A 13677-nucleotide genomic window follows, 5' to 3' on the forward strand; every position below is an offset into this window, starting at 1 on the left:
GGAAAGATATATGGCCTCCAGTAAGAGCTCTACTTTGTACCTAATTAAGGGGTGTTGAAGAAACATTGCCCATGCACTATTTTTAGAAAATTTCTTTCAGGAAAAATATGAACCAGTTAATGTCAGTGAACAGAATCTGCCCCTTCATTGTGGTTTATGGCAGTGAATGTACATTGTCCCCAAATCGGGCAGCAGTAATTTGGAGGCACTGCCTTGTATGATGAATAACAAAAGATAGCTATTTTCTTCCACCTCCACAGCGCAGTTCTTTGGCTGCCACAGTCCTATTTACCTTACACAGCCCAGCATTTTGAGGACAGTATGTTGCAATGGACTTTTTTGTGTGTAAACATCATGACTCCCATGCCCGGCTGGTGAAATACTGCCGCTTCCACATAGCTTTTTCAGAGGTGTGAGGATCTAAAAAACTGGTATGGAAAGTTTCAGAAAAGAAACACATAGTTTACTGTTAATTTCTGACACCTGGTACGGTCAAGTCAGGACGATGGGGAAGCTGATAGGACGCACAGCAGTGAAATAATTTCTCTTGAAGCAAATGACTTTTATAGTTAATACTGTACTCCCACCACAATTGGACAAAAATCTTTTCAACCCACCGTGGTCCTGGGGCAGTCACCATGGCTGGGATCTGGGGAAGGAGAGGGACACAGTCGGGGCTGAGCGCAGCCCTCGTTTCCTCGGGAAAGGCACGGCGGTCCCGAGGCGCTCGGTGCACGGCCGAAAGAGGTGGGGAAAGCCGGCCCGGAGGCACTGCCTGCCCGCCCGCCCGGGGTACAGCTGCAGCCCAGGGGTCGAGGCGAGAAGGACGCAAGGGAGCCAAGAGCTGTTCCACGCCAGGGATCACACGGATCCCCAGCACAGCTGCTGGCAGTGCCGCCAGCGCTGTCCTCGCTCAGTGTAGCTCCCCCGCCCGCCCCTCCGCAGCCCCGGCCACCCTGGCGGCCCCCGGGGACACCGCCGGCGTTTATCAAGGTCCTCCGGCTCGGCAGCTCCCAACTCGACGTTGCGACAACCTCGGCGGGGCCACAGCGCCGGTGGGGCAGGTGCCCCAGGGCCGCCCCGGCACATCGCATCCCAAGTGCCGCGCTCCCCGTCCCGTCTCGCACGCCGTCCCTCCCGGGGCGGTGTTTGCCGCGGCCGCCAGGCGCGCTGCCCCTTTAAGCGCGCTCCCGCCCGGTCCCGCCCGCCCGCCGCTCCCCGGCCCGCAGCCCTGCGGCACCGGCGGCGGCACCGGCACGGGCGCGGGCACCGGCAGCTCCATCGCGGCCGGGGGCCGGCGCTCCGCGGCGCCCAGGGGCAGAGCGGGGCGGCAGCATGTCCACCAAGGCGGAGCAGTGTGAGTGGGGCCGGGCGGGCTCCGGGCCGGGGTCTGTCCGAGGGGAGGGAGCGCGGCCGGGGGCGCCGTCCCGCCGGTGGCGCTGCCCCGCCGCCGCCCGCCCGCCGCCCCGGCGGGCAGCGCTGCCCGCGCTCCTGCCGCGGTCTGCGGCGGCCGCCGGCAGGCGGTGCAGGGGGAGGGGGCTGCCGGCGTTCTGGCTCTTTCTGCCGGAGCCGCCGCCGCTGCTGGTGGCCGCAGCCCCCGGAGCTCCTCGCTGCTCGGGCGGCCAGCTCGGGGCGGCGGCAAAGGCAGCGCCGGGGAGCGGACGGGGGAAATGAGGGATCGGGCTGAGAGTTCGTACTGAGGCCGCCAGCTTCGCCCCCCGCCCCACGGCGGGAGCGGTCCAGCCTGCCCCGTCTGCCGGCGCCGCGCCGTGTCCCGAAGGATGCAGCCACCTGCGAGAGCAGAGGTGACGCACGCGTCGCCACCTTGCAGGTGGTCTTGCAGTGAGATGGAGCGAGAAGAGCCGTGCTGTCCTTCTTGCCCGCGCCGCTCACCTTTCGGGTGAACGTAGGCTGGGTGTTCGTGTCTTGCCTACAGGCCCCCTGCCACAGTGCCCGGTCCCAGCGGGATTCCCCCAGGTGCTGGCATCCCCCTGCCCGCGGCCAGCGAGCCTCTGCTTGGTCGCGGGTGTTGTAACCACCATGTTGGCTAGAGCTGATCAGAGCATCAGGAGATGACATGGTGGTTGGGGTACCTGCATCTGGGCTGTGGAAATGCTCCTCACTGTCGTTTCTCATGACACCTGGTTTGTCGGCAAGAGCCCAGATGGGATGCTGAAAATAAAATACTGGGGTAGTCGAGCTCGTCACCCATGTCAAAGCTACTTTCTTGCCTGATACAGTGTCATGGTTATGAACATGCAGTCTGGGACCAGGAGGTTGGATTGATGTTTGTCATGATGATGTGATGTGATTTGACACTTTGCATGCTGAGACTTGCTCTCTTCTTCCTCCAGGTCACTGAGAAGGATCCTTGTGTTTATATGTGCTTATGGTGAACAGATCTAACAAAAAGAATACCTGTATTTTTCTTTTCTGTTAGGGTTTACTGCTTATTTACGATGATGGATCATCTTGCTTTAAAAATATTCTGCAAATGTTAATTTATTGCTGTAAAGATGGAGTTCTAGTATCTTAATTAGAGACACAATATTCTGATGTGCAGAAGCCCTGAATTGTGCAATGTTTGGACCTGTACCATTCTGTTGTTGCTTCCATCCCCACCTTGCACCTGAGTTCTATAATTGTTTCTTCTCTTGTGTGATACTTGCACATTAATTGCACTTCCTTCACACTGCCATGCAGAAGAATTTGTGCTACTTTTTGTCCTAGCACTGGCTATGACATTTTCTTTTCAATTCTGTCTTCTCTGTTCCTCTATTCCTAATGCTTTTGGTCTGCTCTGTTTGAGCTTCTCTTATGTATTTTATCCTTGGCTGTTTTTTCTTTTCATCCCTTTGTACTTTTCAAGACACTGCATCAAAGCCTACCGTGTCCCTATGGCTCTCTATTTTAAGATTTACTTCGGGTCCAGATTTCAGATCTTTCTGCCTTCCAGTGTCCCTTTTTGTGATACTCTAGGCAGAGTATTTGGTTAATGGACATATCCTGTACATTCTAACCTGCTGAATGTATTTTTTTTACCAAGGCTGCTTCCCTGACTAGTTCTTATGGCATTACCAAATGTCTTTGTCTCTACATAATTTCAAGATTCCCTCACCCGCAATTTTTGAGTAATGGACTCTGACAAGGATGTGTTGGTGTGCATGCATCACTACCAGTCAAACTTTCAAACCCCAGCTGTCGCTGTTGTTGCTTCTGCCCTCACTGAGTGACAGGCAAGAACCAGAATGTCTTGGGAAGAACTCAAGTTACAAGTCATAATGAATTCTCAGTTTACCAAGAGCATCAGTGAAACACTGCGACTGAGGAATCACTGATTGGAACAGAAGATAAGCTGGTCTAATCATGAATCCCACAGCTCTTGGGCAGGTTCTGTGAACAACAGGTAAAATGGTGTCATTCTGGAGGTTAACTGGAGAAGCTGCTCTTTTTTGTGACCACATGCATCTTGTATTGCATACCAGATATATCAACAGTGACTTTGATCACTTGACTCTGCAGCATGCCTGAGATGTTCTGTAGTATTCAAAGAAAATTAATTATTTTTCACCCTAAAAAGCAGTAATTGGAGTTTAGTTGTGGTAAGTAATGTCCTGGGAATGCCTGATGCCTGCTCTGTTACCCCCCAGGACAGTGGAGCAACCAAGGCCATCTTTGAGGACACTTAATGGCTTCACTCTAGGTTCATTCAATGGTTACACAGGGGCTGAGGAGTTTAGTGAAGTCTGTGTTGATGCTAGAGAGATACCTGTTTGGTTTTGTGATGACCCTATGAGGGTGGCCAAGTGCTTCCACAGGGTGACATCACTTTTTGAAGTGTGTCTCTGGGTACTCAGAAACTCAGAAAATTAGGCCATTTGCACACTTGCTGTAACTTGAATCCTGGCAAAGTTTTTGCTCTGGGGCTTTCCTTCAGAATTTTCTTTGTGCTGTGGGAAGCTGTGCTGAAATGGACATTGTTTTGGGAAACAGAGCTGGGAAGTGAGGCTGAAACCTTTAGCTTAAAGCTAATGTTTATATTTAGACTTTATAAATAAGTTTTCTCTTTTGATATTTGACCTGATACAATTGCACAACAATGCCAATTAATAAAAATGAATGGATTTTCATGTTCATTAAAAAAAAGCTGTTCTAAGTGATTTGAGATACCCTATGCCCTTTATTGAAAATTAGTAACTGTAGGGAGGCACACAGCTCTCTGAAATACATCTAGATCTGAATTGTGTAATAATCTTTGGCATTTTGTAGTCCATTTAATTTACAGATATCTGACAGCAAACCATGATAGCCACAGTAATCTGTGCACTTGCTGTGAATTGTTCTTAATTGGGTACTGCCTTGCATAGTCTGTGTCCTTTACAGATATACTTGGTTTCATACTTTTTTTTTCCCTGACCAGAGAAAGTAACATCACTAAATACGTTTATGAAATCATTACTTTCTTAATCTAGAAACCAAACTAGATTAGTTTTATGGTAGTTAAAAGAAATGTCTACCTTTTAAATAATCTGATGAGACAGCCTGCAAATCTGGGACTAAAACTGAGATTAGTGGGCAGAAAGAATGAGGTGTGAGATGAGAAGGGGAAAACAGTCTTGGGCTGCTCAACTCAGCCTCTGTAATGTGGAGTGAAACACATCCTGCCCAGATGTTCCTGGCCCAGTGGTTTGGGGGCCATACACGAAGCCAGCTATGGCTGCTGTCACACAGGATAAGCTCCTGCAGAGCACTGCTCATGTGCCACAGGCCTACGTGGTGGTAATTCTGATTTCAGTTGTTTGAGGGAGAGGGGAAAAAGTCATGATTGTTTTTAGTTATTCATTAATTGTGAAGTAAAAGGCTTAAAGATGAGGAAATGTAATTAAAGATGCTTATGCATTTTTAGTGTGTTGCTTTTGCATATGCATTATGACAGTGTCCATGGTTGCATTTTTGCTTGCTGGTTTCACACAGACCCCAGTCCTTCCGTCACATGATGGGCTTTCTCAAGGAGAAAGCCTTGTGATGAAGCCAGGTAATATCATGAGGGAGACTTTTGTCTGCAGAAGCTTCACTTGCTGCAGGAGCTGGGGAATGCCCTCCTTACAACAGGAAATGAGTTAAAGAATGACCTTAGTTGGGTGCTGTAAGTCTGGATTTCTTGTCATGCGTTCAAGAAAACAGTTTTCTTCATTTGATGATTATTTGAGTGTTCATCATTTTATGGATAATTGACTTGAGATTGTCAAACCTTATTTGTTGTGTGGCTGACCACTCAAGGAGTCTTTTGTTTTCTGGATGTGAAAGTCCAGTGTGTACTGTTACCTATAGTGGCAAAATGGCTCTCAGTATCTCAAGCTGAGCCTCCAACAATATTTGCAGACACTTTGCTTTTGGTGTCTGTCCATCAGTCTTTTTCTGCAATACGGGTACAATGTCACCCCTTCTCATTCAACTTGCCAGTGGCACAGAAAAAAATAGAAAATTCATGAACTGTTCAGCTATCTCAGCAGTGAGAGCCATAGCAATGTCTCCCAGGTAGTTAGTACCTTTCTGTTCAGTGGAAGACTTAATGGTATTTATTGTTTAATAAATGCTATTTGACCATGAGAATAAAACCAATAATTGACTAATTGCTTGTTTAGGTAGCATGATTTATCTTCCACACTGAGGGAGCCCGGTAGGGCAGCAAGGTATATCTTCGTCTAGTGAAAGACTGTTATAATCCATATGCTTAAGGGCTGAAAGAATTCAGAAGCATCTCCCCTTTTAACTGCCTGTTACTTTTAACATGATGAAGAGTTCCCAGGCAGCTGTGCTTTCATGAGGCTGTGTCTGCAGTGCAGCACAGCTGAGCAGCCCTCTGCCCCAGCCACTGCACTCTGTCTCAGCAGAGCTGGTTAATCTGAGTGGAGCAAGAAGAGCTGTGTGTCTGTAGATGTCTCTACAAGAGACTGCCTTGTGCTGTACAGGCAATGTAAGGCTGTGCAGTTATGGGGGTAATCACTTTTTCCCAATACTGAACAAGGATTCCTATTAGAAAATAAACCCAGTGTTTACTTGTAATACAACAAAAATTGGTTTCAGTGGAGATGCACACCTCCTGCTGCTATTTGAAATCCCCTTATCTGCTTGATTGCACTTCCTAAGACAAATAAACAGCAGCCACTTTGCTCTTCTCATACCTTTAGTTCATTGCATAAAGTAAATGTATGGCCCACAGTAAATCACATAAGGTCTCTCTGTCTTAGCTTATATCTCTGCTTTGGCTGTAGAAATGCTTATCTGTCTCACATGAACCTCCTGTGATCCAATGACTCATTCATTATAAATGACTCTTGAGATGCTTGGAGACATGGACAAAGTGCTGACTGGCAGTATATATTTTTTAATTTGCTAGCACTATGTTTGCCTAATACAGATGCAGAAATTAACTTCCATGTGATCTCCCTGGCACTCTTTTACAATTTATTCAGTCAGAACAGAATGAGCAGAGAGATTTTTTTCTGTTTTTTGAGTTTAATATTTAAATTAAAAAAAAAAAAAGAAAATGAAAGTCATGACTCTGTCAAAATCTGCAAAAAGCCTAAATGAAGGTTTTTGTGTTTTTCTTTTTGTCTTTTATGTAGTTGCTTCCAAAATCCGTTACCTTCAAGAATACCACAACCGGGTTCTCCACAACATATACCCTGTGCCCTCTGGAACTGACATTGCAAATACTCTGAAATACTTTTCTCAGACCTTATTGAGGTAAGTTTTGACTAATGCTCTTGAAGAAAAAAGAGCTAAATAATTGTAGGGGATATTGATTGGCTTTGAACTGGTTGCCAGATTTAAAGGGTCAATGGTCAGCCAAAAAGAGTCAGAGCATAATTTAAGAAAAACATGGTATGAACGAATGTCTTCAGTGGCTGTTGCCCAATTTGCCCAGTTAAGCCCCTTTACTGAGTGGCTGATTCTAGAATAAACTTGGTTGATTATGCATTTGCTTGGTCCTACGGCTTAGCTGAACGCACAAACATGCTGAACTTGTGAAGAAAGGAGTTTGTGACCTATAGAGTTTTAGATGTGTATAATCATGGCCTCCTTGAGAGTCCTGGTGCCTCAGAATCCCAGAGTGGAGCCAGACGAGCAAGCAGAACTGGTTTCTTACTGTGCTTGGGTCAGCTCTTCTGGGTTCTGGTTCAGTCCCTTAGAGCAGACAAAGTTTGTATACAGATCTGGATTTAGATGGTAACAACACATCAGGATTATTCTGATCCAACGTTTTTTACTTAGTCTAATGTTTAGTAATAATATATAGTGCTACATACCATGTGACTAGAGAATACATTACGAATAGGAAATACTGTGTTGTCTTCCAAAAAAATAGGAAAAAAAGTGAGACTTTATTAGGAATAATGTACACTCCGCAGTGCTGCCTAGTGGATTCATATTTCCTGTTTGTTTTTAAAATGGCTTTTGACCATGCAGAGGGGATTTTATCTGCTGGTTTTGCCTGGCACTAGTTTTCACATCCAGAAGAATGCAGTTCAAATTGCATTTCTATGCATAGCTTCCAGATTTATACCTGGAAAGATTGTCCCTGCTGTCAAAGGGTAGTTTGGAAATACAGCTATTTGCCTTATTTGAGGAGGAAACATTAACAAAATACAATTGACCCATATGTTTGTACATATACTCCTATGATATAGACAAGTTGAGAAGCAAGAATTTAAACTTGAGAGAATGAGAACAGTTCATTCTAACATTCAAAGAGCCTGGGATGCATCAAAATTTTCTTGACCCTATTTAAAAGGAGAGACAGATAGACAGAAATACTTTTTAGTGGAACATCTGTTCACAGCAAACTTGAAACCTCCTGTTTACTTTTGAAAATTTCAAGAGCAGAACTGTTTGTTTCCCTCCTCATTTAGACTGTTGAAGAAACTTAGAGCAGCCAGTAGGACTTTTTGTTTGAAGGTTAATAAATTAAATTTTGTCTCATTGAATTGAGCAGTGGGAAAAATGTTCAAAGAGTCACAAAAGATACTTCTGAACCATGTCTCTGTTCCCACATCAGGCTATTATGATGGACTATTTGTACAACACACACTTAAATTGCATTTAAGTAAGATTATTTATGACAAGACAGCTTTTGCTTAAATACATGGAACCTTTAAGCTGTTAAACAAGAATGTTGGACTTGATTCTGAATGTTTTCTCTTTTAGCTGTAATTACCAAGTGCTATAATGAGATATGTTTCTTTTTGTTCAGAAGTTCCCTGGGTCAGGATAGATTTAGAATGTTCTGCTTAAAGAAAGCAGAACATCTTTCTGCCACTCTGTGGTCTTCTTTTATAATGTACAGCTGACCTGTCCTGTTGATAAATTCTTCAAACTCCAGGAGTAGTGATGTTCCTGGGCTTACTGAAATAGCTTTATACTTAGCAACTATGAGAGCAGATCAGAAATCAGGGCAGCAATTGCACAGTCAAGCAACTCCATTTTTTTTATTTCATGTTCAGAATGGGACTGAACCAAAATCCTCTTGTTGGTAATGCTGAACCCCATGGGGAAGAAATGATACTCATGTCTGATACACAAATGGCTATGTCCTTCATGATCTGGGATCTGATTAGCCTCAGAACTAAAAGGGTATGAGAAATTAATGCCAGGGCTTGGATCTAAATTTAAGTGGACTGAGTTCTGATACTCAGGCAAGGTCAAATTCAGATTCTAAACCCCTGTAGCTGGGGAGTTTGAACTGTGGGTCAAAGGCTGAGTGCTGTGATAGGACCAGTGTAACTTTATACACTTGCTGATACTAAGAAAGAAGATGGATAAAAAAGCAAAACAACACACCCTGTATTTAGTGTGGCAGATGGAAAGAAGGAAACTCCCACCCACTGTGTGCAGATCTCTGGAAGATTTACCCTAAAACTAAACAGACTGGTTAAGAACCTTTCTGAAGAGCATGTTCAAAAATTTATTTGAATATTTTTCATGCTGAGTCTCCTTTCTGCCTCCTACACTGAGACTCCATTGTACATGGTTTAACATCAGCAATAGAAGTACATGGTGGAGAATAATCTTTCTAGCTTAACACAGAGCATATGCAATGAATTTGGGCTGTTAGGGACAAACAGTTCTTGGTGAACATGTATAGTCATAGCAATAATGAAGGAATAGTCGGAGAAATTCCACATAGTGATTGGGTTTTACAGAAGTAAATTTTACTGTTCATTACACTTTTACCTTTCCGTGTTATGGACACTCTGACTGTGTTCTTTTCAGTGGGATGTGCCCACTGTTTTGAATCACATTCATATGTGGTGTTATTTTGCTGGCTAAAGATGATTGCACAAGAGACTAATTTGCTCCTTTGCTCTGTATGCAGCCTCCATAAATTTCAAGCTCAGGGGTGGGGGGAGCAGATGTGGAATGACTGAAAAAAATTCCGTATTTCTATAACAAACATCACATAAAATCACCATATACAATGCATAGCACATTGACTCATTTAGTTCTTCTTTAATTTTCTCTTTGGGAAAAGCATTTCTTTACATTACAGCATGAATTTGTTTCATGCCCTACTCATTTTCAGTGATTTCTCCCTCATTTGAGGAATGATCTAAAGCTTAAGAAACATCTCGCAGAAAAGCTTGTTCCTTCACATTTTCCTGAGGAAAATTCTCCATATGTATTTCTAAGTAAAATACTTTACGTGAGGCATAGTTATAAATGCCATGGTGGCTATTAATGGTCATTGTTGTGCTACCTTGGTGAGATGTAATTTCACTTGTAGGCATTTTAGGAAACCTGTCCGAGAAGGCAGTAATTGTGGGATATATTTGCAGGAAAGATACACATGTTTTGAAACAAGCCTTGATAGCTTTGCCCGTTATTGCAGAGCAAGTTCAGTATGGAGTAAGTTCAGTTTGGAGTTAAAATTTGCAGATACTCCAAATTCTCAGTACTTGGTTTGAATTGAACCAGAAGCAAATTGCAATCGTATCTTGGTCTTAAGGGACTTCCCAGATTTTCAATTTTGACTCCTCTGTTTATTGCCTTTTAAAAATATGGGTCAGGCAAAAGCCTAAACATGAAATTCTGTTTTTTAAATTTGTTTTTAAATAAATTTGGTGTGGTTCCAGCTGGAATTTAGATCTAGTTTTATTACTGTTAAACAAAAGGGTGCTGTGATCAAGATATAATAAGTGTGCTTTGACATCTAATCCAGAGATGGGCATGTAGCTCAGTGTAAAAAAAAAGGATTAATATCCTTTCTCAAAATAAGTGCACGTGGAGTGATGTTTTGGCAAGTAAAGAGATGGGTAATTGGTATTATCTGTTGGTAGACAAGAAAGGAATATAGTGTAGTACCTTCACATCTCTAAACATAAGCTGTAAAATATGTCAAATGAACATCAAGCAAATTAGAAGGAATCAGCACTCTGATAATTAATTTTTAAAGTCATACTAGATTTTAGGTAATCTGATAAAAATGTGACAGTGATCATGTTTCTTTTACTGGACATTGGGTAACAGAAACCAAAATCATGTGCCAAATATGTGAGGCACAGTAAAAAGAAAAAAAAAAAAAGAAAAAAGTATTTTTGTAAGACAGACTGTCTGCCATCTCTGACTGCAAGGGTGATGTAATAGTAGCCAAGTAGCCATGTGATAGTTGCCACATGGCAAATAATTGTTTTTGTAAAAGTGTTTTTATTGCAAATGAATTTCACCTTCTCTTATAAGCACCTTAGCAAGAATTTGGCTTACTTGTGTAAATTGCTGAATTGACTTGGGGGTAAGATTTGCTGAGGTGATTATAAGGTAGGGATTTATGTACTGTTAAAGAGAAGAGAGGTTTCCAGAAGTGCTCTCTCTTGATATAATTCTGCTCTTCATCAGTCAGTGGAAATCTTAGTGCTCTTGGCTTGTCTTTTATAAGTTTAACACTGACTGTGGGAACAGAGTTTAACCAACAGCAACTACTTTTGGAAATCCCAATGACTGAGAGGTGCAAAAAAGTGCTTTAAAAAGGAGAAAAAGCTTTGTGTGTGGGTTAATATATTTAAAAGGTGTATTATATTTTATAGGCACATATGGAGATTATGAACTAACCCTATAATTGCCTGATAACTAAAATATAACACTGCTTAAGTGAGAATTTATTTCTATTTAAAATAGTGGGGTTTATTTTTTAAATAAATTAGATTACCATGTTTACAACCATGTTTGCAACATTTTTAAAACTACATAACAAGCTGGTTGACGTATAGCCTCTATTTTGATTCCCACTAAATTATTTTTATTTTTTGAAATTATCTCTCCTTTAGTTTATAATGAGTTATGTTGAATAATACCGTAAGTAACAGCAGGAGTGTATGGTAACATACTGTCTGATCTGCAGTTACATAATTGGTCTTGCTTGCTTAGCCCTTAGATTTTTGAAGGTAACTTATTTACCCAAGGAGTGTTTGTATTCATAAAGCAAAATGTTTCCTCCCTAAACATGGGCAAAATTAAAAACACACATAAACAACCATTATCATTAGCTCACAAACATATGCTAAAGACCATCTACTATATATTATTTTATGACTTTTCCAAATGTAGTTTAGTTAACATTTTAGAAATATATTATTTCTAAATCCATGTGCCTGTTTAAACTTCATTATCTCAAATGATACTGAGTGAGTGGTCATGAAACAGTATCATAAAATACATACAGACATTATTTTAATGCAATAAACATGTGATTTTTAAGACTATCTTAACAAACACACATGTTTATTCTTTGCTAAAACATGTTTCTGCAAGTGCCACACCTATATTTTGCATGTTTTCAGTCAGTTGGCTCAAAAGATTATAGGGGGGAAAAAATAAATCTCTCAAAATCCTCAGAATCTCAGAGCAAAATACCAGCCTATTTTGACACAGCTAAGTACTTTTAATTCTTAGAATTTTTCTTAACTGTGAAACATGGGTAGGGCACTGAAACATGCATTTTTATATTTTTGCTCCTTATGAACCAGATAACACATGAGATGCAATGAAATTTTCCTAGATGTCAATTTTTAATTCTCTTGTTTTGAAGCATGGAAGTAGATGGTTGCTAGATTTGTAGACATGCTGGTTTTGGTAGTGATTGCATCTTATGTGGGATGTATCTGGTCTTTTATTATTTGTTTTATAGTGTCATTTCAATGTAATGTGCTGTTCTTTGTGTCTTTGTTGTCTCTTTTTTTTCTTTGTCCCCCCAACAGCATTTTGTCCCGCACAGGGAAGAAGGAGAATCAAGATGCCTCCAATTTGACAGTGCCCATGACCATGTGTCTTTTTCCTGTGCCATTCCCACTCACCCCATCTCTAAGACCACAGGTCAGTTCCATCAACCCTACTGTTACTCGCTCCCTCCTTTACAGCGTCCTGCGAGATGCTCCATCTGAACGTGGCCAGCAAAGTCGTGATGCTCAGTTATCAGACTACCCATCTTTGGACTATCAAGGACTTTACGTGACACTGGTGACACTACTGGATCTAGTTCCCTTGCTACAACATGGGCAACATGGTAAGCAGGCCCTTGAATGATTCCAGTGCTGTGAATCCATGAGTGATGCATATATCCAGTAGAAGAGATGGGCCTAAACTGACCTGGATCTGGATTTCAAATCTCCTGGGATGCATTTATATCCAAGTGTTCTGTTTGTCTTTCTCAAATAAAGGATGTTTTTTTGCTAAATGTGGATTTGGGTTTCAATTCTGAGGTTGTCTGATTTTTAGTGATGTGCTGATGGTATGTAACTAAAATACACTTGTATGTAACAAAAATTACACAGATGAGTGTAAAGATACCCAGATTTTTAACTTGAATCTGCTGGGATAACTTCAGTTTGTCTTTTTGGGGTGTGTCTCTTAAAAATGCACAAAGAACTTGCAAATGTGTATCTGGCCTGTAAGAAATGAACAGATTGAGTGTTCTGGTGAAGGTCCATCTCTACACAGAATATAGTATATATCTAATTGAAGAAAAAATCACAGTAATTGTGCTTTGAGATGGCTTTAAAATACACCTGTGTAAAAAAGATAGCAGCATCTCTGTCTGAGAGAAAACCAATACTGTCTTATGTTTCAAAGTAGCTATAAGTGGGGTTTGTGACTGTGTTGTGTTTGTATTGTTTTCCTCAAGTTCTGCTCTGCATCTGTCTGGTTTATTAGTCTGTTAGCCTTCCTTACTGGGATTCAGTAGCCCAGTATTCTCCCTAGGTATCAGCCAATTTTAATTTCCATGGTGGTGTCAATGATGTGTCACTTACACAGTTCTATGGGAAGATGGTAGTCTATCTGATAATGCTGCTGAAATTCTTCAGGAGGAAAGTTGTTTCTGTTAAGTGCTGAATTCCCTTTGAGCTGGCAGCAGTATGTTTGAATCCAAGACTGCTGCACTAGGAAATGAATGGTATGATCTTGCAAATGCAGGGCCTATAGCAAGATACCAACTTGTTGACGTAACTTAAATTCTTAGAAGTGGTGGAGTTAAAGATCAAAAACTCTTTTCCTAAATAGATAACATGCTGATGATTAACAATCAATGGAGAGCTGTAAAGAACAAAAAACATTGGGTAAACTTTTTTTTTTTATGGCCACACAGTGCCTCACCTTGTGTGTTTTTTCTGTCCCTAGTCACAT

General features: G+C 42.0%; 1 protein-coding gene across 18 annotated transcripts in view; it reads left to right on the forward strand.

The window, feature by feature from the left end:
- The first annotated feature begins 1199 nt into the window (after window positions 1-1199).
- The window catches only part of UNC79 (unc-79 subunit of NALCN channel complex), a 106632-nt gene continuing 94154 nt past the window's right edge, over window positions 1200-13677 (forward strand). For 4 of the 18 annotated variants that reach the window (XM_085580653.1, XM_085580665.1, XM_021541307.4 and 1 more), the window contains exons 1-3: window positions 1200-1357; window positions 6630-6750; window positions 12255-12559. In XM_085580653.1, the coding sequence (XP_085436779.1) occupies window positions 1336-1357; window positions 6630-6750; window positions 12255-12559 (448 nt within the window). In that variant the 5' untranslated portion in view covers window positions 1200-1335. Of the gene's footprint in view, window positions 1358-1630; window positions 6751-11324; window positions 11353-12254; window positions 12560-13677 lie in introns of those variants that run through there. The other 14 variants (XM_085580647.1, XM_085580649.1, XM_085580650.1 and 11 more) reach the window with 12 other exon arrangements.

Source organism: Lonchura striata, chromosome 5 (genome assembly GCF_050655825.1).
Source record: "Lonchura striata isolate lonStrDom1 chromosome 5, ASM5065582v1, whole genome shotgun sequence".
Lineage (NCBI taxonomy): Eukaryota > Metazoa > Chordata > Aves > Passeriformes > Estrildidae > Lonchura > Lonchura striata.